The sequence below is a fragment of the Furipterus horrens genome, unplaced genomic scaffold, assembly GCF_987537825.1.
Source record: "Furipterus horrens unplaced genomic scaffold, mFurHor1.1.pri manual_scaffold_11, whole genome shotgun sequence".
In the NCBI taxonomy this organism is placed as follows: domain Eukaryota; kingdom Metazoa; phylum Chordata; class Mammalia; order Chiroptera; family Furipteridae; genus Furipterus; species Furipterus horrens.
Genome location: NW_028327181.1, coordinates 91,731,637 through 91,754,856, shown reverse-complemented (window position 1 = coordinate 91,754,856; position 23,220 = coordinate 91,731,637). Strand labels below are relative to the sequence as shown.

Here is a 23,220-nt window from a genome sequence, read left to right as displayed (position 1 = left end):
TTCAAAAAGAAAAATTATTGGGAAGGGTTTTATTATTAAAAGTTTCTCTTTGTAACAGACACACCAAGAAGCCTATTTCAAACTCTATTACCATAATTTTTCTAAATATATTTCACATTCCTTTAGTTTATACATCGATTCTACTTCATTTGAACAGTAATTATATTACTGAATCTCTAAGACATTTATGATATAGAACTGTTTTATCTAACCAATTTAAACTAAGGTAAAAATTCCAGTAAGACCAGAAAGTAATATTTGTCTTTAAACTTCGAATGAGAAAGAGGAAGGGAGAAGAAAGAGGACTAAATATTTTTCTTTCTAATTTTCAATCAATGGTTTCCTTCTTGTTGCTTTGAATGATGAGCCAAATATTCACCTGGCTAAACATTAACATGCATATATTTTAGCCTTTACGAAAGCGCAGACATGTGATGCAGTGGCCTCTCCCTACCTCCACGTCCGTCACTTATTTTGTGAGGCAGAATCAAGAGCTTACTTTTCTGAAACAGTAAATGACAAGTTTCTATTTGGAGATATAGATGGCTAGTTTTTAAAAATATCATTACTAAAATATAGTTTCAATTCAAACTCCAAGTAGGATAACCATACATTGATGGTTTTTGTTGTGTCCAGTAAGAAGGAACATTAATTTTATTTAAAAACACAGATCGCAACATTGGGAGGCAGAAGCATCAGTGAGATAATGAACACAAAAGCCTACTCTGCCAGCGCAAGTATGCAGTATGTGCCACACGGAACAAAGCCCACAAGTTCTTTTCAAGTTAAAAGGCAAATTTTAATTGCCAGAAAATGGGGAAAAATACTAGGCCAAAACAAACTCCACTGTCTACAGGTGAACTAAAAGGTAATGTAAATTATAAGAATTTACATAAACACGTTTAGCAAAAAAAGCTTAAAGATCAACTTTTCCTGGAAGATTAATTTAGCAAGTTACATTTATGACAGACTATCAGAAGTATGTAAATAAGTGGACGAACAAATGGAGAGATGGACGGACAGATGGATGGGTGGACAGACCGACAAGTGGAAAGATGGGCAGGTGGGTGCGTGATTGGACACATAAGTGATCACAAGACCTTGAGTATTTCAAACATTCACTATTAATAAAAGATTAAGTGGTATAAACCCTACCTTCTGAACATCGGCATCATGCTTCTGCTGAAGTTTAAGCTTCTCTTCATGACATTTAGCTTCTAGCATTTTGGTTTTCATGTCCAACTTTAAGGAAAATATTTTAAAGGTGTTAATATATTTTTCCCTTTGGAAAAAATACACAATCAAATGAAAATAACTCCTATATGAAAGAGAATATCATTTTCCACTTTTACTCTATAGCCAAATGTCTAGAAATCATACACACACACACACACACACACACACACACACAATATGTTGGTTACATTCCTTGATTTCTTCTAAGCTAATTTAAAATCTTGCAAATAAATTTCACTTGATAGGTAAAACTGACACTACTAAATATGGATTCATCAATTTTCTTCACCCCACCCCCCCAAAAAGTCACTTTAAAGTGTTATTTTGCTAAATCCCTTCAGTATTTTGGCATTTATTATTTTCTATTTGAAGAAGTCTCTTCAACCTTTTTACTTTTTTGCTTTTCTTAGATCTATGTGCTCCTTTAAAAATTATTTTTACTATGTGATAGTTTGAAAGTGAATGTAATAAATATGGCATATTACTGATAAACACACATCTCTCGCCTGGAATCATAGACCCCACTCCCTCCAGGGAGTGACCTGATCCCCTCTCGAGTACTCATTAACTGCTTCCTCCTCAAACCAGTGCCTGATGCACCAATGTTTGGAGAAAAGTCAGCAAAAATATTGCCAATAGTTGTTGATAATAATAAGTGTATCTTGGAATTAAAGGAATAGTAGTCACAGGTTTTAAGAAAAACATGAAATTGGTTATCTCAGATGTAAAGTATTTGACCACCTGAGTCCTTACTACTTAAAAGAATACAGACGTTGGAATCTGACAGACCTCACTTCTAACTCCAATTCTAATCCCACTGTGTATTAACTGCTGTGATTTTGGCAAGTCATCATTTTGAGATTCTATTTTCTCTTCTGCAAAAAGGGTCATTATCCTTATGAATTATGAAACATATTTAATGGTACCATTTAAGTAACTATACCTAATGTAAGATTTGGCACAAAGTAGGTATACAAAAATATGTCCCTCTACAGCCTTCAGAAAAATTTTATTTTAAAATATTAGAAATATACTATCAAAACATTTTCTTGAATATTTTAAAAATATACTTCATATTTTTTCATTGCTGTTTCAAATAAAGAGTGAATTTGAACTTAAGGTAAATATGCATGACCAAATGAACATACCAAAATGAAGTTTTTAAATTTTACACATGAACATTAACATAACACAGATTTATGATTTTTCTCCCCTGGGGTTGCTGCTTACCATAGTCTTAGTAAATGTACTTTGTAATTTTACAGTACCAGTATTATACAAATGAATTTTTAAATCGGTCCATACTATTTGTGGACAACATTGGTTAGAGAATTTCTCCATTTTTTACACTTGCTATTTTTTCTTTTCATTTGATTTTTTTAACCCCCTTTCACCCCCTCCTCCACAATCACCACATTGCTGTCCACGTCCCTGAGTGCTTTATCTGTGTTGCCCCACCTCAATCCTGGCCGACCAGATTAGGAATAAACGCTTGATACAACACTTAAGTCACTGTTAGCCAAAGAACAATCATTCAGAATCTCTCTCTCAGGAGTGTGAATGAAGACAGCAAGTTAGCTACTTGGGGGAACAAACCCAGGCTCTAAAGGACCGGCCACCAAGAGAAAGCCTGAGTACATTGTGTTTAACACTTGATATTGAATCAGCAGAAAACAAAATATAGCATAATAACCATTAATGAGTTTGTAAGGGAAAAATGTGCTAAAGTTATTGAGATGGGCATGACCTACATTTAAAAACATGCAGAAAAACTTCTTTTAATCTTATTACAAAGCTTTAATATCGAGCAACTACCTCAATCATATCAAAAGAAATAAAATGTACGAAAAAAGAGCAACAGTTATTTTGATGTAGAGAATACCTACAAACTAAGTTTTTGACAAGGTATAAAATGTAGCCACTGTAAGTTTACTGAATTAGTTTGTTTTCCTTTACTTACTATAACCACGGAGCAGTTAAATTGTAAGATCAGTGCCTCCACCCAAAGGAAAAAGGACTCATGGGCATGACCAACAGTGTGGTGATGGCAGGGGGCGGGGCGCGGTGGGCGGCGCAGGCGTATACGGGGACTAAAAGGTAATGTAAAAAATAAAATAAAATAAAGATTAAATTTAAAAATAATAAAATTGGATTTAAAAAAATAAATCGTAAGATCAAAACCGTGAGTGTTGCCAGCCAGCCAGCTGCACTGCCCAGAGGTTTCCAAAGCGTTCTCAGCAGCACAGCTGAACGACGCATTTGCTTAGTCACACCTGCCCTCTTCATCACAACAGTCGCCAGAGCGAAGTGAAGGAGTGATTCATAGAATAATAATCCCTTTACTTACTCAGATACCTACTTGTTACAATCATCCTTTTAGAGAATTCTCTTAGTTACTAGTCAGAGGAAATTACTATATGTTAATAATTACGATTCTTCCTGATTAATACCTCCAGTGTATCCTCGTCTCCAAAAGTTAATCTGTAATATTTCATACTGCAAATTGTTATTCACCGTGTTTATTTACAAGCACAGCAGAAAAAAACAGGCATCTGTCTCTCACCTGATCCCTGGGGCTCAGGGATGTTTGGAATTTTCCTAAACAATAATTGCTCATCTCCTAGGATTCATCACATTAAGGACAGAAGAGATATTTACCATACACGGTGCATGCTGGTATCGTTTTTCTGATTTTTAAATTTTGTCATATCATATACAATTTACACGAAACATAAACAGAATTAGATGATGTAGAATTTTTATTGATTCTGTTTAACTTCTCTGAACGCGTTGGTGTTCGTTCCCTTTCTCATTTAACTCTCTCCCTGTCTTCCCCATTTCTGCCCACATCGACACCTGCACGGTGGAGTCCATCATAACCACACAGTTAGTATCTTTTTATGCCCTCTGCCATGCTCCCAGAATCATACACCGACGTGAGCAACAATGCACATAGCAGGACAGAGGGGTTTTGTGACACACTGCTGGTGTCCCCAGATATCTATTTCCCTCTTCTTTCTTGGGGACCCAATGACCACCGCCAAATATGGGCAGGGCACACGGCTGTATCACATGAGGCTGTATCACATGACCATACGACTAGATATGGTCAAGGGGGACGACAGGATAGAAATGATTCAGGCAAGGATGACTGGACATTTTTAAAAATACAATGGCTTCCTCTCCGTGCTGTCTTTCCTTCTGAAGGATGGTGCTCAAACATAAAGTACCGAAAAGCAAGCGGCTCCTCAGACCCAGAGACGGCAGCCATATGCTGAGGACGGTAAAACTTCCGCACTAGCCCGAGTTCCTGACGACATCACCGAGCAGATCATTCCCTACACACCCTGGATAGTTATATGAGAGCTAAACAAGTTCTCTTCTTCAGACCACTATCCCCCCTAGCAATTCATAATTTGTTTATTATAAATGTTTCACATGCAAAAAGTATTTTCAGCATCTTGCTTTTCTCTCTAAACACTACCTCATGGGAGTCTCTCCAAAACTACCTGCTATGGCTTTATTCATTCTTTGCAATTGCTATAATTTATTTCTTAATGAGGAGAAACCAAATTCCCCTTAATGAATATTTCTTTTCAGTGCTTTTCCACTACAAATAAAGCCACAAAAAATATTGTCATACATACATTCTACACACTAGGCTTTGATTTCTACAGGATGGGTTCTCAGAAGACACGCAGATGCGTCAATGGCAGGTACCGATTAGAGGGAGATTCACATTTCTACCAGAAGAGTAGGAATCTCATCACTGCTCTCATTTGCATTTCCCTGGACACTCCTGTGTCTTAGCTCCTTCTCAGGTGTCTTTGGGCCACACGAATATGTTTGTGTGTGTGTGTGTGTGTGTGTGTGTGTGTGTGTGTGTGTATGAAATGCCCTTTCACAATCTGATCAGTGTTTTGTCTGCCAATCAATAAGAGCTCCTAGTATGCTGTACACATTAATACACAGTCTGTGCCAAATAGTTCCCCTTAATCTATTATATTTCTATTGATTTTGTTTATTATATATTTTACCATACAAAACCTTTTATTGCACTCGGTTAAATATTTCTATCATTTTCTTTATAGTTTCTGCATTTGGAAAGGTTTGAGGGTTAGAAAGGTCTTCTAATTACTAGATTTTTTTTGGCAAGATTGTTGTGTTGCTTTGAAACTTTTTCATTGGGCATTGTAGGTTAAGTTTTTAGTACATCCAGAATCCATGTGTGTTTGGTTTTTATAGGATGAAGACCCAGTTTTATTTTCTCCAGGTAAATGAAAGGTTATAGCAGCATCACTTACTGAATAAATCTTTTCTCAATGTATTGATAATAAGCTTTGTTATTAATTTTTTATTTTTACCTGGATTTATTTCTTATAATGTCCTTTTGGTTTTGGTGTCAGGGTCTCCCTTATAAAATGAGTCAGGAAGCATTCCCTTCTCTACTATCGCAAAGAATCTGTGTAATATTGGAATTAGCTCTTCCTTAAATGTTTCCTTACTTAACTATGCAGTTGTAAAGGAAAGGAGTATTTTAGTGCCCTTTTCGAATAAGTAGATATCCTGCTTACATAAGCCAATGCTCACAGGTGCTAGGTTTTCAAAGTTGCTTGTACTGTGGAACCTGAAACTTCTCATGCTTTGTCACAGTAAGTTCTGCTGGCCCATCTTGAACTTGGAATGGATCTTTTACATATGTGTGACTTTATACCACCATATATTACTCATTTGTAAAATATCAGTTCAATGAGTCATGTGGATTGTCAAACATTGAAAATTTCATTGTACAATCCAGAGACTTCACAATGGTTAATATCACCACCAATCCCACCAGACAAGTCAGTATTAGAAAGCTCTCAGGCTCACAGTGGCCGATACAAGGTTTCCAAGTTCCAAGTTGAATTAAAAGGTCAAATTTTATCATTAGCAACAAACATTATCAGTTGTTTGGCATTTTGTTCATTTTTTAAGACAATGTCTGCCAAATGTCCAAGTCTGAATAACCCTAGTTTGTGATTCAGTCATTCTTTCAAATGAACATGCTGATCCACAGCTATTGCTGCTCATAACGGAATGAATCACACGAGTGTTCTTGCTCTGGCAGCCAGCGCACTTGGAGAGGCAGCGTACGCTCTTTACGCATAGTTCCCGTTCATCACTCAGATATCAAATAGATGCATACTTGAGGTGCAATATTTAATTAATAATTTTACTACTTACTGCATCAAGGACGTCCTGAAGTAAAATTGGCAGTTTCTTCCCTGGAAGCGTGTGGCAGTGAAGAATATAATGACGATCACTTTTAGTGCCACTGCCTTGACATAGGTCAAGGTACAATTTTACTCAGTACTGTGTTGCCATATCAGTGCAAACATAAATACAGTAAAGAAGTAAATAACATTTAAATATTATTGCCAAAAAAATTTGACCTCACGGACTTCATGAAAGAGTCTTGGGGACTACGGGGTTCATGGACCATACTTTGAGAGCCACTACCCTGGAAAATTCTTGCACGTGCGTCAGGATACAAGTACAAGATTGTTTATAGGATTATTGTTTGCAAAAGCCAAAAATTAGAATAGATTCCACAAAAAATGTCAAGACACATGGCATTCATTAAATAGAAAGCAAGGCACATGAACCTCTTATAATGATTTGGCATACCAAGGACAAATGTCACCAACATTCTATTAGAAGCATGGCACAAAAGAAAACATAAAGTTTAGTTCTATTTATATGAAGTTCAAAATCTACTAAAATAAAAATATTTTCATTTTTAAGGATGCACAGATGGTGGCAAAATCAACTTTAAAAAGAGAGGGAAGTTATCATCAGAAAAATCAGGATAGTAGTCACTTCTAGGGAAGGCTAAAGAGAGTTAGGATAGGGAGGGCCAGACAGCAAGCTTCTGAGATACGAGCAATGATCTGATCCTTGCCTGGGTGTTGTTTAAAATGGTATTTCTCTGTGTAATTACTTATATTTTGTGAAACCGGGTGAATGTGAATGCTGTATTCACAAGAAATGTTTTAAAATATCAGTTCTTTCATTTATTATGACAATGACCATAGATGTCATTATCATGGATTTATTTAAATTCTACATTTCACTAGCAGATTCACAAAGGAAAAATGCTTAATTGGCATTACATGTAAGAAAGAAGCAACATCCCTTTTTAGGCAATAGGTTGGAACATTCAATATGGTTGGAGGTGAGGTTCAAAGGAAATTTTCTATTTTATTTTACAGAAGAGCAGTTTTTACCATCTGCTCTCTAAACACTGATGATTGCTCAGAAAATTAATCTTCCCTGTTGTATTGTCTCTTCTTTCACTTTTAGTGACAATAATTTTCCAAATGTCTTAATCCATGTCAGAAATCTTTTTAAGGAAACCAAAAATCAAAACAAAACCAAACGAAGCCAACCCACTGCTTGATGATGCTCCCTGTCACACAATTCTGTGATGTGGCTATCACAGGAAATGTGTTAGCAATTGTGAAGGTAAACAAGTCCAAGTATGTTTGTGAGTGACAGGCAACAGTTAAAATAAAGGATCGTTGTCCCTGAACATATGTTCTCTCACAATGCCCAAAATAAACTGAAAATCTAAAGAACATCTTAAAATATTTTATAGGTATACTTTTAGCCTCCAAAATAAAACTAGTACAATTTTTTAACTCTAAAAAAATAATATTGCAAATGTTACTCATTTAACATCTACGTATTTTTCATACAATTATAAATTTAAATGGAAGTTGTGTTTTATAAAGTGATGAATAAAGGTTAATTAACTATTTTAAGACTAATTTTCAACACAATTAAATCTTTTACTAACTGCTTCATGACACAGATAAACTCTGTAATCTGTACAAAAGTGTGCATCACTCCCTACTCTCCACACTTACTGCATTCTTTAAGCGTTTCAACCTTCAACATTTTTATTTTATTGTTTATTTTATTTTATAACATTAAGAATGGACTAACCTAGATTACCATCACAACTCACAATAAAAACCTCTGAAATGAATCTGAAATTTAAATATAAAAATAAGATTTTAAGAGAGAAAAATGAGTTCATTTTTTCATAATTTTAGAATACAAAAGGCTTTTTAAGTGTGATACAAAAACCAGAAGACATAGAGGAATGATTAAGAGATCAAACTATTTTTAAAAACTTCCATGTATTGAAAAACAGAAATAAATCAAAAGACATATAGGGAAAATTATTTACCAAATACATGACAAAGACTAGAATTCCTTAACATATCAATTGCTCTTAGATATCACAATGAAGACAAACAAGTCAATGAAAATATGGAAAACTATAAGAAAAGACAGGTCACAAAGTGAAATTAAAGATTATCAATAGACAAAATACGATCATTTTCACTTATTATAAAAGAAAAGTAAATATCAAAACAAAATACTATTTTCTCTCAGATAATCAAACATGTTCATAATTGAGTGTTGATGATAAAATGGGAAAACAGTATCATACAAATATGCAACTTTGTTTAACAGCTTTAATGATATACAAAGCTCATATACCATAATATTCACCCATTGAAAGTATACAATTCAGTGCTTTTTTAAAAAATCAAAGAACTATGGACTTATCACACCATCCAAATTTTGAACAATTGCACACTCTGAAAAGGAACTTCCACACCCCTTACTCATTGCTCCCACTCTCTCCCACGCCGCACTCCTGGGCAAACTGAACCTGATTTTGAGGGCAATTTGTCAATGTCAATCAAAAATTTCATTGTGCAATCCTGTGACTAATTCCATGTCACCGAATTTACCATGTAAGAATAAACATACAATACACAAAGATACACACAAGGAAGTTGTTGAAACACTTTGTTATAGCAAAGGACTCTCCACAACCTGTCTCCTTCAGTGGGAAAGTATATGAATAAAATGTGTGCATCAGTAAAATGAAATACAAAACAACAATTTAAAATAATGAACCCATATATGTGACACTGAAAAATCAACAGAATATATATCTAATTTAAAAAAGAAAAATCCAATAGTATATAAGCTATGCTCTATGATCTCTTTTATATTTTTAAAAATGAAATATTCCTAAAATTTTTTTAAGGCAATAGATATTGAAGTTTTAGCAATGATTACTTCTGAAGAATAAAGACGAGGTGTTGAGAAAATGAACATTAAGTATTTAATGTAATATTCAATATTTCAATTAAAAATAAAGGTAATTTCACTTGAAACAATTCTATTTATTATTTTTAAAACACCCCCCAGCAACAATAAAAGCATTTTCAGAGAACACTTAGAGAACATGCACAAGACACATCAGGGTTGCCTTATATGCAAGATTCTTCTGAATTTCAAAACAGAAAGCATTCAGCCTCATGCCTAAAAGTAAATGTTTAATAAAAGTCACGTAAGCAAGTAGATATAAGAGTATCCTTCTAAAGAATAACTATGCATATCACAAAATAATTATGCATTTAAATTTAGAGAAAAAAATCCAAGTTAGAAAATTATCTCTGGAAAAGAAACAAAAATAAGCAATATAATTAATATTTTCTATTTTAAAAATAAAAATATTTTACCATTTTGTTCTGAAATCAAAGAAATTTGTAAGAAAAATACTTGTTCTGTATAACAATTTTAACTAGTATTTCTAAAGGCATTTTAAACTGCTACTTTTTTCTGCTTTTAAATGGCTCCTGAATACCTTTGTCTTATTTTCATTCTTTTTTGTACATAGTAAGTTCTTCACATGTACCCTCTAGTGTCACACAACTTTTAACAGGCTTCCAAGTATTACTTTTTATTCTACAAGTTAAATTGCTCATGACACTAAAGTTATAAAAACCTGTCCTTCAATTTTATCATATAATTTGTTACCCCAAAGAAATATTTAGAAATATAACAATATTCTTTCCTGAGTTCTTTATGCTGCTGAAAATTAAAAACAATCTCAATACCTAACAATAGGAATAAGTTAAATTAAGTGGGCATACCTCCATAATATGAAGTATAATGTAGCCATTAAAAGTAGATCCTTAGGAACAATATTTAAGAGCATGAAAAATACTCAAGTAATACAACAATAAAAAAGACATAAAAATAAATAAAAACACTCAAGATATACAAGACAATATATCTCTCTCTCAATTGAAAAATGTATGTTTTTAGGACACAATGAAAAGACAAAAAAAAAAAAATACAATGACATTTCCCCACTGTTCTTATTTCTAGGTGTTAATTTTATACGTAATTTTATTTCCTTCTTTACATCTGTCTATAATTTCTAAAATTTCTTAATAAAAACCCACAGGAACTATTTTAAAATCACAACTACTACTTAAGAAGAAAAAAGAAACTAAGACAGTTCTCATATTGGAACAACTCAGCTATTCTTTCAAGTATTTTAGGATGAAAAAAACATTTTTTCAAACAAGTCAGAAATGACTGTGTAATTGCACAAGGGTTATTTTAGCCAAAATGTACACTGCGTAAGTTTATGTTTACATGCAAACTTCTCAATGATGCCAAAATATTTTTACAGTATGCCAAAAAGAAAAACAAAAACATCAGGGCGTGGACAAAATAAAACCACACACATTTAAAAATGAATCTCTGATGCAATACATGATAGCTATAAATATTTTTTTCTTTCAACACATATTTGGGTAGCATTGGTATGTTTAGCCCTGACCCAAAATATCACCATAAAGATATTATTTCTTGAAAGACCAAAAAAATTTCAAAAAGCCACCACTTCCTTTCAATTATTTTAATTATTCTTTGGTAAGAAGCCTCAACAGTAAGAAACAGTACGAGAGAAAAGTAAAAAGAAAAGTAAGAAGAAAAATGGTTAGAAATGACTTGCAAAAATAATTGACAACTTTTGAAAAGAAATAAATTCATAACAAGAGCTCAAAAGAGGTGCATCTGAATACAAGAAGTATTACCCTCAAAAAGGTTTTATAAAATGTAACTTATTTTTATTTAAATGGTTTTTTTTAAACACTAGGATTGCACTAGGGGAAAAAAATCCTGCATGCCTTAAATTGGAGCTACAAAATAACAGAATATTACTGAGATTAAACCTATATAATTTTATTAACCAATGCAACCCCAATAAATTCAATTTAAGAATAATTCTACCCGGTGAAAAATTATAAAAACAGCCACCCCTCCTCCACTATCAACAAAAATAAACTTATATACTCATGATATTGTTTGGAATATCTAAGGAAGAAATCAAGACCATTGTGATATTTCATAAAGAGGGTGGTAAGAAAACTTAAATCATGTTGAAAATAACCAAACAAATTAAATTTTAGAAATTCTTAGAAACAGCCTCATTAAAATAAAGGTTAAATTATTTAAATAAATATACCAGAATCATTAATCTAAGTCCAATAACGTTTTTCACACTTGCACATTTAAATAATGCATTACAGTTTACAAGTTACAGGCATATTCATGATTCTCATCTGATTTGGTAACAACCCCGTGAGATCAGTCAGTAAGTACTGTCTCTTTAAACAAAGACTAAAAACCAATATTCTTAAGCTCCCTGGGTCATGTGACGAGAGAATGGTAAAGCAGGTTAAGGACAGTCTCTTGGGTTCCTAATCTAACAGTGCTCCCTGTCAGACATCCAGATGAACAACATTTCATTGGTGTCATAAGCAAAAACAAAAACAATATTGATGATTTTTAAATTTCCCAGAATGGAAACTTTAAGAAAGAGAGTATTAAAGCAAATTAACCCTTAACGATTGCTATATGTGAGGCATATAGGTACTTAAAGACTACAAAGCCTTCATATTAGTCCTGTAGATACGTCCCAAGTTAGACGAGAAAATCAAGGCTCAGAGAGGTTCAGTATCTCCTCATTTTCACACAGCTAATAAGTAGGATTTGATTTTTTCAGGATTTTATTTATTTATTTTTAGGAAGGTGGGAAGGGAGGGGTACAGAGAAGGGGAGAAACATCAATCAGTTGCCTCTTGCACGTGCCCCCAGCCAGGGACCAGGCCCACAACCCAGGCATGGGCTCGGACCAGGAATCAAACCAGCGACCTTCTGATTGGTGGGATGACGCCCAGCCAACTGAGCCACACTGGTCAGGGCAATAAGTAGAATTTAATCCATGTATTCTTGACTCCATAGCCTATTCTCTTAACCAATAAATAATATTGCCTCTTCAACAATTTTACTCTCAAATGACCAAAGATAGTGTATTATATCATATATCAGCTCTAACATACCTTATTTTAGTAAATCAATTTAAATAGTAAAAATGGTAAAAACTGTGAAACTAGAAGGATATAAGTAATTTGAGGCAAAGGGAAAGTGGAAGAATTCACTGATGTCAAAAACACTGCTTCTAAAACCTGCCATTTCCACCCTGGCTGGTGTGGCTCAGTGGACTGAGTGCTGGTCTGTGAACCAAAGGGTTGCTGGTTTGATTCCCGGTCAGGGAGCATGCCTAGGTTGCGGGCCCGGTCCCCAGCTGCGTGCGTGTTAAGAGGCAGCCACACATTGATGATTCTCTCCCTCTCTTTCTCCCTCTATTCCCCTATCTCTAAAAATAAAATCTTTTTGAAAAATCCCATTCCCCTGCTAACCAGGAATGACAGTCAGCAGGGAGCCCTTGGGCACACCCCACACAGAAGGCGTGGAGCTGGGACACACACAGGGGAAGATGGGTATTGAAAACTAGAAAGACAAAGGCCGCCTCTCTGATCAGGACTTTATATTTACACAAAAGACCTCCTCTTCCTATGATGCGTCACATTCTGACTAGGACCTGAAAACTCTTATTACACAGAATATAAAAATAGTGTTAATAATTCAACATAACAGAAATATCTCAATCCTACCTCTTTCTCATGCATTCGAGAGAGTAAATGATCTTCGTGGAAACTGCTGGATTTTCTCAGGCTGAATTTGGGAGTCACCTGTTGAATAAGTAAGTGTTACTCAACACTTTCTCAGGCCTGGCTTATCATGAACCCCAAAGTAAACTTCTAAATTGCCTGAAGTTTATGCCAAAATAATGCCAACACTGGAGAAAAAAATTCCTTCACTTCCAAGTGATAGAATTAATAAGACAATTATGCTTCATAATGTGGACCTGCATTATTTTCTGTACCTGACTTAAATGTTTTATTTGGAAGTACCTGTCCACAGGAAACGTCCAATGGAATTCTCACCTACCAGTGAAACTGGGAGAGGCTTCTGTCTCAGGTACCGAGGATTTTCTATCTGAAAATGTAAAAAGAAAATAAAGGCTTAGTGAATTTTGAGTTTTAATTAATTATCATTGGACAACATATAGAATTAAGCCGCTTTATGAACATCTTTCCTATATGTCTTAATATTTACTGTGTTTTTTTAGAAGAGCTATTGCATAGCACATTTTTAGTGGCCCCCTACCAGATGAAATATAAAACACCACCTTTGCAGACACAACTGCCCTTTCATGACCCTCGCAGGGCCTGACTGCCTGTCCTCCCCTCCATCACCCCTCACCTCACGCTGAGACTCTCAGAAATCCTAAATGACTTCTATCACCTGACTATTGTGGGTCTTCCTACGACTCTCTACCTTTAGGCATTGCTTTGTCTACCTCTCCCACCACCCCTCCCATCCCTATAAGCGCCTACTTAGCCATCATTCAAGTCTCAACTTCATCACTACACTCCAGGGAAGATCTGGGGCCTGAAACCTTAAGTTTGCCTCCATAAAAGCAACTAAAATACAAAATTCCTTTGGGACTCCTTTCACACCTACTTTTTAGGCTCGCCTATCCCTCGGTGTAAGCCATACTCCAAGGATACCTAGCGACTTGTTTTACCTTGAAAGCTCTACAATCTCCCATAGATGAGTCTTTGCAACCTGTGGAATCATTCTCGCAACTTCATCGCGTGGTTAACTTATACAAGACTCTCAGTTCAGGGATCATCTCCCCTAGAAAATTTAGTAAAGCTCTTACTGCTCTGGTAATACCCTAGGGGTCCATTCCCATTTATGATCTGACAACTATCTTCTTCCAAAAAAGCGTGTACTCCAAAAACAGACACTGACAGTCTTGGAGCCCATCTACCCCACGTATTCAGCACAGGGCCTGCTACATAGTGGTGGGTGCCCAATAGTTATTCACAAGGAAGAAATGAAGATAAGTCAATGGAACTAGGAAGTACCAGAAACTCAAAAAGTCCAGCCATTGTTAATAAAACAAGAATGATTTGCGCGACATCAATGTAACCTGGCGGCCAAGGAGAGTGGACTGGAATGCACATGCGTGAACAATGATGACTTCACTGTACTAATCAGTGGGGGCGGTAGATGCCACTGAGTGAGTGTGTGTACTGTGTGGCCGTCGCATTCAAAGTCACTGAGTACAGCAATGAACCTGCATCAAATTTTGCGTTAAGCTTGAATACTGATCCATGGAAACTATTTGGATGACTCAGAAGGCCGCAGCTCTGGGCAACTGGTGACTGGCAGCTTCATCACAACAACACACCCACTCAGGCATCACGTCTAGTGCAGTGTTTTTGGCGAAACATCAAATCACCCAGGTAACTCAGCCCTTCTACAGACCAGATTTGGCGCCCTGCGACCTCTGGCTTTTCCCAAAACTAAAATCACCTTTGAAAGGGAAGAGATTTAAGACCATCAATGAGATTCAGGAAAATATGATGGGGCAGCTGATGGCGATTGGGAGAACTGTGTGAGGTCCCAACATGCCTACACTGAAGGGGACTGAAGCGTCATTGTCCTGTGTACAAGGTTTTTTGTATCTTCTTCAATAAATATCTCTATTTTTCATATTATATGGCTGGATACCTTCTGGACAGATCTCACATCTGAGCATATTATTCTTGAAAGATCTAGCATTAAAAATTATTGAGAAAATAAGGCTGCGTTTAAAAAGTAGAATAAGATCAGATTCATTCCTGACACCATATATAATTAATTCCCAGTGGATTAAATACTTAAAATTAAAAGCAGAACTATAAAAATGTTAAGAAGCCAATCTAGAAGAATGACTTTATGGCTTCATAGTATAGAAGATTTCATAAACAAGAAACAAAAATGCATAAACAAAAAATTAATAAATTTGATCATTTAAAAAAATTTATTTCCAAAAAAGATATCGTAAAGTGAGAAGTGATACATTGAGAGATGTTCACACAAATGCTTAGTTTCTAAAATGTGTAAAGAAAGTCTTTAAAAATAAAAAAAAAGAAAGAGAACACAATAGAAAAAAATGAAAAAAAAACGAGACACATTTCACTAATGAAGAAATTTGAATGATCAATAAGCATATGATGATAGGCTCAATCTGTTTATAAATAAGGAAAATGTAAGTAATACCACAATACTATGGTATTTTCCAGCCACCACATTAAAAATTTGACACAAAAGTGTTCCAGATGTGGAGCACTACTTGTTGGGTGTTTGAATTAGTATATTTACTTTGGGAAATATTTAGTAAGTAAAGACAATAAAATCCACTTAAATATCATACCAGAGAAAGAAGCATATTCTTTAGCAAATAACACTGTACTATATATACACAGCTATTTTAAAAATAGAGACAGCAAATGGCCAGCAGGCAGCAAAGTGCACTCAATAAATATTTACTGTTTGAAGGTATATATATGAAAGGTAAATAACTATTCTCTATTTTTGGAATGGAGAAACCCAGCATAGAAAGTAAGTTCTTCAAAGAAACATGCAAATCTGAAAATATATAAAACCCTGATTCACGAAGGAGAATTAAATTTAAGGGGGAAAATAAAGGAAGAGAGAAACGGAATTCTCAAAGATGCTCAAGCTCTAATTAAGCTTAAAATTTAAAACCAAAAGCCAAGAAAACCATTTGTGATTTATTTTTACTCAGCTCTACATTTATAAGCAGGGTACAAAATACTGGTTAAGCTAACTACAATGTAGTCTTTCAACGTTGCAGTAATTCCTATTTTAGCCTCTTCACCTTTAAAAGCCATTAAATACAGAAGTTAAAGATTTTTCCTATCATAAATTTCCATTTTCAAATGAAACAAAAGAAAGAGAAAAAAATCTATTCTAATATTTAAAAGCAACAATGAACACTGTAAACAAGTACAGTGTAAATCTTCTCTAACCAACGGAGCCACTTGGCCTAGGTTTACAGTGCAAGTCTTCTGTTGTTGTTATCCACTTACAATACATTGTGTTGGTCTCATAACCATTTTTAATATGCAATAAGAATTATTCATAGCAAAGCATGATCTTGTGTCTATTTGGGGGAAATGGCAATCTACTTTCTGATTTCATAACAGCAGCCAGATGTGCTTTGAAGTTAAATGTTCCCACTTTGTAACCACAAGTAACATGGACTTGAAGCAATCTGTAAACAGTCTTAACATTGACTTTTTTCATGCTCTTTTAGAAAACTTCTTGTTCTCTCATAATATCTCAAGAAAGAATACCACAATAAAGAATGTCCAAAGTGGGAGATAAAAAGGGCTTATGTGAAACATTAAAGTCTAACAAAATAGTATACAGAAAGCAAAGCCAAAAATAATTAAGTTCCAATAGCATGAATAAATCACGATTGAAATTTCTTGTTTAAGAAGCAAATAGATTCACAATAATAAAATGTATACTAATTTAAAGTCAACATAAATACAGACATCTGAACACTCTGTAATGAAAACTGGCTTTTGACATTTTATTTTGTTTAGTCCTTTTAGAAAATTTGTTTGTTTGGATACAAAGGGTTCTGTCAGTTTGTTTCTTCAAATTACTCAGGACTTGGTCAGATTCACCAAATACCCCCTAAAAAACTAATGTTGATCATTAAAGACGGTGTGTGGTTCCAGAAAAATAGACATTTTATCTGACACTTTAGGTGTCTTAGAGGAAAGGACATTATTAAGCAATACATTACTAGCAAAATCCTAAAATAAATGTTTTTAAGTCATAATACCTGTCAGAGAAACTGCCAAAACTCTATTGCATAAAATAAGCTCAGTCCTCGATGTTAAATCAGTTATATGCCAAAATAATGTTTTTAAGTCAATATTTTAGAACCTGAAAAACATTTTTCCACAGAAATACTACTACAAATGGAGGCTCATTGACTGGTTTGCTCACATTTCAACAAACATTTAATGAGCACAAATAAAAATACAACCATAAAGACACGGGCCACTGGACAAGGAAAAGCAAATAAGCCAAAGGAACAGAATGGAAACAGACGCGCACTGTCACCTGATTTATGCGACAAAATAACATGGCAGTGCAGCTGGGAAAGAAAAGTCTTTCAGGAAACGGGACTGCCGCCCGGAGAGAGACATACACCTGACAAAAACAAACCTTAGCTCCGTGTCTTACAATATATACCAACACCAGCTCCAGATGGTATGTAGGTGTAAAGAGAAAAAACAAAATCATAGAGCTACTGAAAGAAAACATAGAACATCTTCAGGACCTTAAAAATAGTCAAAGATTTGAGAGCACAGAACAGCACGGAAGGAGCGGTGGTAAAATGAGAAAATGAACTGCATTAAAATGTTAAATTTCTGTTCATCAAAGGCACCACAAAGAGAATGAAGGAAAGCAACAAAGTGGAAGAAAATATTTATAATCACTACAATATACTTCAAAAGGACTTTAATCCAGCATAGATACAAAGTTCTTGCGTGTTAACAAGAGAAGGGCTGACAGCCCAACAGGAAAATTGGCAAAGCCTTAAGAAGGCACTTCACTCTAAGAAGCTATCCAAACTGTCAATAACTATAATAAAAAACATCTAACTTTATTAGTCATCAGGAAAATACATGTTAAGAACCACACAGTGCAATGTCACTAACCACTCTCAAGAATGGCTCCGTATTTTTAATTAAAAATAATTAACTGACAGCACCAACTATTGAAGAGAAAGGGGCGGAAGAGGAACTGGCACATACCGCAGACGAGGAGGCAAAGGGGCACAATCACTCCAGAAGACAGTTCGGCAGCATCCGTGAGCTTTTTGCTGCATAAGAAAATCGCCCCAAACCTTCGTGGCTTCAAATTAAAAGCAGGCGCTTTGGCTCCCAGTTCTGTGGGTCGGTAACTTGGGCAGCCAACCCCGTGGCACAGCTCATCTCAGGGGGCTCAGTCGTGCACCTGCTACACCAAAGGGACAGCGGCCCCTCAGTGACTCGGTTAGAACCGCTCTCGGTAGGCCACAGGGACAAAGGCCGTAGGGAGCAGAACCGCCAGGTGTCCTGCCTTCCTCACAGGAACAGGAAAAGGACATGCCCAGGTGCTAGCGGCTTGAAGGGAATCCCTTGTCCTCATCAGGGCACTTCGCCCTTTCCTGATGGGCCCTGACCTCCAGGCGGGGCCAAGTGAGTCTGGCATGCTAGGCACCCTCCAGAGCTCCCTGAGGGGTCAGGAGAAGACTCACTTCTGCCCACCTGCCCCCACTTCCTGTCCGGAGAGCTCTCCCTGCACAAATCCCTCACCCCGACTCTGCTTCCAGGGACCAAAGGCGTCTGTCTTCTCTGACCCCTCACTGTTTGTTTGCTCCCAGGGGAGTGAGACTCTGCAGTCAGCACACGGACCCAGGCTGGGAGCTGATGGGTGGCCAGGATGGAAAGCCCCCCAAAAGTCCTTCCCATGGCCCCTCAGCCCATCCTCAATAAAAAAGAAAAAAGATTTCTATAGAGAGTAAGCATGAAATAGATATAAAATATATTAATAAAGTAAGAAAGCTTTCCAAAAATTAAAGGTTAAAAAAAAAAAGAGTAAAAAAAAAAATAGAGAAGGAAAATTTAATTGCTAGGCTTAGTAAGTAAATTTCTACTTAAAATATATATTCCTAGAAAAAATATTAATACACTCCTGGAAAAAGAAAAATATATATTTGGGGGAAAATGTATTTTTTTACATAAACTAGAAAATTCAAATTCCAGAACATCTAAAATGCATCAAATGAAGATACTTACAGTCACATTTTCAATACCAAAAATGTATCTTAGTATAAAGCACAAAAATTAACTACTTATAAACTGATCATTCAGAGGAATAAAGAAAAAAGTTTGTGGTACATTCTCATACAAACTAAAATCAAAGCCAAATCTAAGCTTCTAATACGCTGGATACTTATCTCATTCTACTGTGATCAAAAGATACAGTTCAGCCTGATTAATGCATATATGTTATAAATACATAAAAATGGAAGACTTTTATATTTTACACTGTTAGCACATTCTTTGAACAATAAAAATGTGAAACAAAACCCCAGGCAGGCCTAGTTTTAAGGCATTACTCAAAATATTTTAGATGTTTTATTTTAACTTTATTATATAAATGAAAAATGTAATCCTCTGAACAGTTAAATAATCATGAAAAGAATTCTATGTGCTAAAAATGTACATCAGAAGTTTCAAATAGCTAAGGGCAAAGGCAAGTTTAAAAGGATAGCCCAGAATTTTGTTTTTCACTTTGATGTTGTTTTCCAGCAAAAAGAATTTGCCCTTCTGAGGGATTTTCTGTGTTCTTCTCCCACACTGGTTAACTTAGACAACTACCCCAACATCTTCAAACAGGAAAATGTGGTGCTTTTTGACTTACTAGTCCCCTCCCATGATCAGTGCTGATTCTCCTCCTTCACTAACGTACTCGCAAAATCACGAAGAGATCCATAGTGCTTTCAACTCTTACCCATTTCCCTGCCTCCTACTCAAAGCCGCGCACAAGCCAGGAACCTGCCCTTGGTGCTACCCCCAGCCCTCCTCACTCCGAACTCTGAAGACTAGAGCAGCTGCCTCCTCCAGCCCTTGAGTCTCATGAACTCCGCAATGAATCTTACCCTCTCTTCAAACGCCGCCAGTCTAAAACAAAACCTTTAAACCCCTAACATGATTTTGCCCCATGGGGCAATCAAATAATTGACAAAGAGTCAACATTCCCATTTCCTAAAACCAAACCTGTACAGGCTCTTCTGTTCAGCCCACCAGCCAGTCACTAAGCATTCTTCGTTCTCCCTGAGGTGTGTTTCCTTCCTACCCTCCCTTTCCATCTCCGCAGAGGTCACACTGAGGCAGAGGCCACTGCCAAGGCCTAAAAGACTCATAGTTTCCTTTCTCCGTTTCTGCTGGCACCCACGATAACTCTCATCAGGTCGCCAAGTCGATTTCCCTAAAGCACTGCTTTCATTCAAGTCCATAGAGTAGGAAGGGTTTACATTTTTTAAAAAATAATAATCCCTAATGTCAAATCCCTCATGTCAGTGTAGAAGTGAGAAACAGACAATCCCATCCACTGCCGGGGGTTGGGGGGGGAATGCATTGGTATACACCTTCTGGGAGGACCTAGGAAAGCGACCAAGTATGTGTAAAATGACTCTTCTAAGAAATTTTAGTGCAGAATTACTTTTATTAGCAACAAACAGGGAGCAACCTGAGCATCAAAAAGTAACAGAAAGCTTAAATAAGTTACGGAATATCCATCCAAAAGAAAAACCAGTGCTATTACTAAAATTCAGTTTTACAGAACTATTATAAACTTAAACCAAATTTAAAAAAGCACATAAAACAGTATTTAAATATGACTTCAAGTTTGTTTAAATGTTAATTTTATAGATACACACAGAAAAAAATATATACATGTAACAAAGTGTTACATCTCTCAGTGTTATGATTTTAAAACACAGTTTGTTTCTCTCATTTTCTGTATATGTAAAGTGGAACATAGAGCGGGGGAAGGAAACCTGGGCTCACAATTGCCTGAAATTTAAAAGCTGAACTTCTCGGCTCTGCGCTCAAGGCTCCCATGCAATCCAGCCTGATAACATTGCCCCGAATCCCCTACATAAACCCCAGCGATCCACTCCTAGCCGTTCCCTTGCACAACGCCCCTGTCTTCCTGACCATCTTCTGCCTTGAATTCCCACTTCCCCGCCTCTCCACCTCTCCAAGGACTTCCGCGCCCCCAGCCTGTGTGTCTGTCCGTGCCGCCGCTCATCCACGGAGACCGCCTGAGACTTTTCCCAATGCAAATGTCCTTGCTTCTCCAAACCTCGGTATTCTTTCCATCTAACTCACGCTGGCATTTTATCATATATTATCGTAAATCATTATTTAACCAGGTATGTGTATATCTCTTATTGCACCATCAAGAAAGTCAGCTTGCCAAGGGCAGGGACTGTTCCATGCTTGTTTGGAATGTACTTCTTTCCTGTACTGAACATCGTTCTTGGTGCTAACAGCACCAGCTGTCTAACACCCAATACCATTCACTGAATAGAATTAAATTAGTTCAGCTGTTTTTCAAGTAATGAGATTCTGACACATTAATATACATACTTAAAAGCAAACGCTTGTTTTACCCCAAGATTCCAACTATTAAGGCGAGCTTCGATGTCGCTGTCATCCAAGGAAACGGCAGATTTTTTCAAATGAACGTCCTGAGATATGAAAGAGAAAAAGGGAAAGGGGATACAGGGAAGAAGGAAGGAGGGGGGCAATAAAAGAGAAGAGGAAGGTGGGAAAAGGCAGAGAGAGAAGGAAAAAGGGAGGGAGGGAGACAAAATACATGTCATTCGGAGCAGCAAGAATGCCACGTGCTTTTTTGGTAATGCAACACTACCCTCAGAGGAAAGGGTTAGGTTACAATTGAGCTCGTTCTCAATTCTGAGCAATGACTGTTTATTATAGCTGCTTAGGGCTACGGGATGCCTCCACAATATATTCACGCAGTAACTAGATTTCAATAAAAACCCATCAAACGAATATTTTAAAAATTAATCCAGACTCTTCTCTTTAAGTTCTTTTACAAAAAGTTTTAATTGTGGTATACCACAGTAGCTTTCAAGGGCGGTGGGAGAATACTTGAAAAGATGAATTATTTACTCTCATTAAAATTAGTTAACAGGAAAGTTTGTACTGATGTCCAAGAAGCTCTTTGTTCTTAAATTAATTCTCATTCATACACTGAATATAAAGAGAAACAAGCTTTGAATTCACATCACAAAAACACAATTACGGTGACTCTTTACTTTAAAAAAAGTAAAATTCCATGCTTTCGTCACCTCCCATACAATTTATTAAATAACACATTTATCAAACCAGATTGAAATTATAATTAACTGAGGACAGCCTAAAATCCACGCCAGAAATGAACAATGATCTGAAAGCTCTAAGAACTCAAAAAGGTAAATCTGCGTAAAATAACGATGTATACTCTATAGTATCAGAGAAGGAAAACTCTGACTCCAAAAAACCTCCGCTGCCTTGCGGCATACCTCTTCAGGGGAAAGGCTAAGGGAGTAAACCCCGACAGAAAATCCGGAGCCGGAGTCCCTAAGGCGGTTTGACGTTGTAGTCAACACCGGCAACTCCTGCGGCGCACCTGAAGCCAAGCTGTATTGACTCCGTCTTTCCCTTGGACCCTTCAGCTGCGAAGAGAGGGGGGGTCTGCTGCATGGGCAACAGCAGACCCTCCATATTACCCTGCCCAGGCTCTGTAGCTTCAGCTTCACTGGAGAGGACACTCCAGCGTCATCGCAAGATGTCGATTCAACACGGGAGGAGACAGATACCGTGTCACTCCCGAGTCGGACTGCACAGCCATTCTCGGCGGTGCAGATAGACTCTTAAGAAGCTACACCATCGTCTCTCGAGACGGACAGCTGCCGACGACTCTATAGTATAGCCAAAATTTTTTTTATTTTGCAATTAAATTTCTTGGTACAGCATTCTCATGCTTTTAGAAAATCTCATCACTAACAAATAAATCTATTTATCTAGGGTCATTCAAATCATCTGAAGTGATGAAAAATATACTAAAATGTTCTTTGTATTTTATTGAGTCTCCAAACTTCTATTGAACAAGATGTTGTTTGTTATATATTATATTAAAATTCCTTATTGCTTCTACTGTTGGTCCCCTTTGTAATTTTAACTCTGTGGAAAAAAAGTCTTAGGAAAATATACCTAG

The 23,220-nt window shown here is 36.3% G+C and overlaps 1 protein-coding gene across 1 annotated transcript in view; it reads right to left on the bottom strand.

The window, feature by feature from the left end:
• The window catches only part of CEP112 (centrosomal protein 112), a 307,227-nt gene that overhangs the window by 260,942 nt on the left and 23,065 nt on the right, over positions 1-23,220 (bottom strand). Inside the window, 4 exon segments of the mRNA XM_090290788.1 lie at positions 1,156-1,242; positions 13,116-13,214; positions 13,453-13,500; positions 21,611-21,688. Coding sequence (XP_090146914.1) covers positions 1,156-1,242; positions 13,116-13,214; positions 13,453-13,500; positions 21,611-21,688 — 312 coding nt within the window.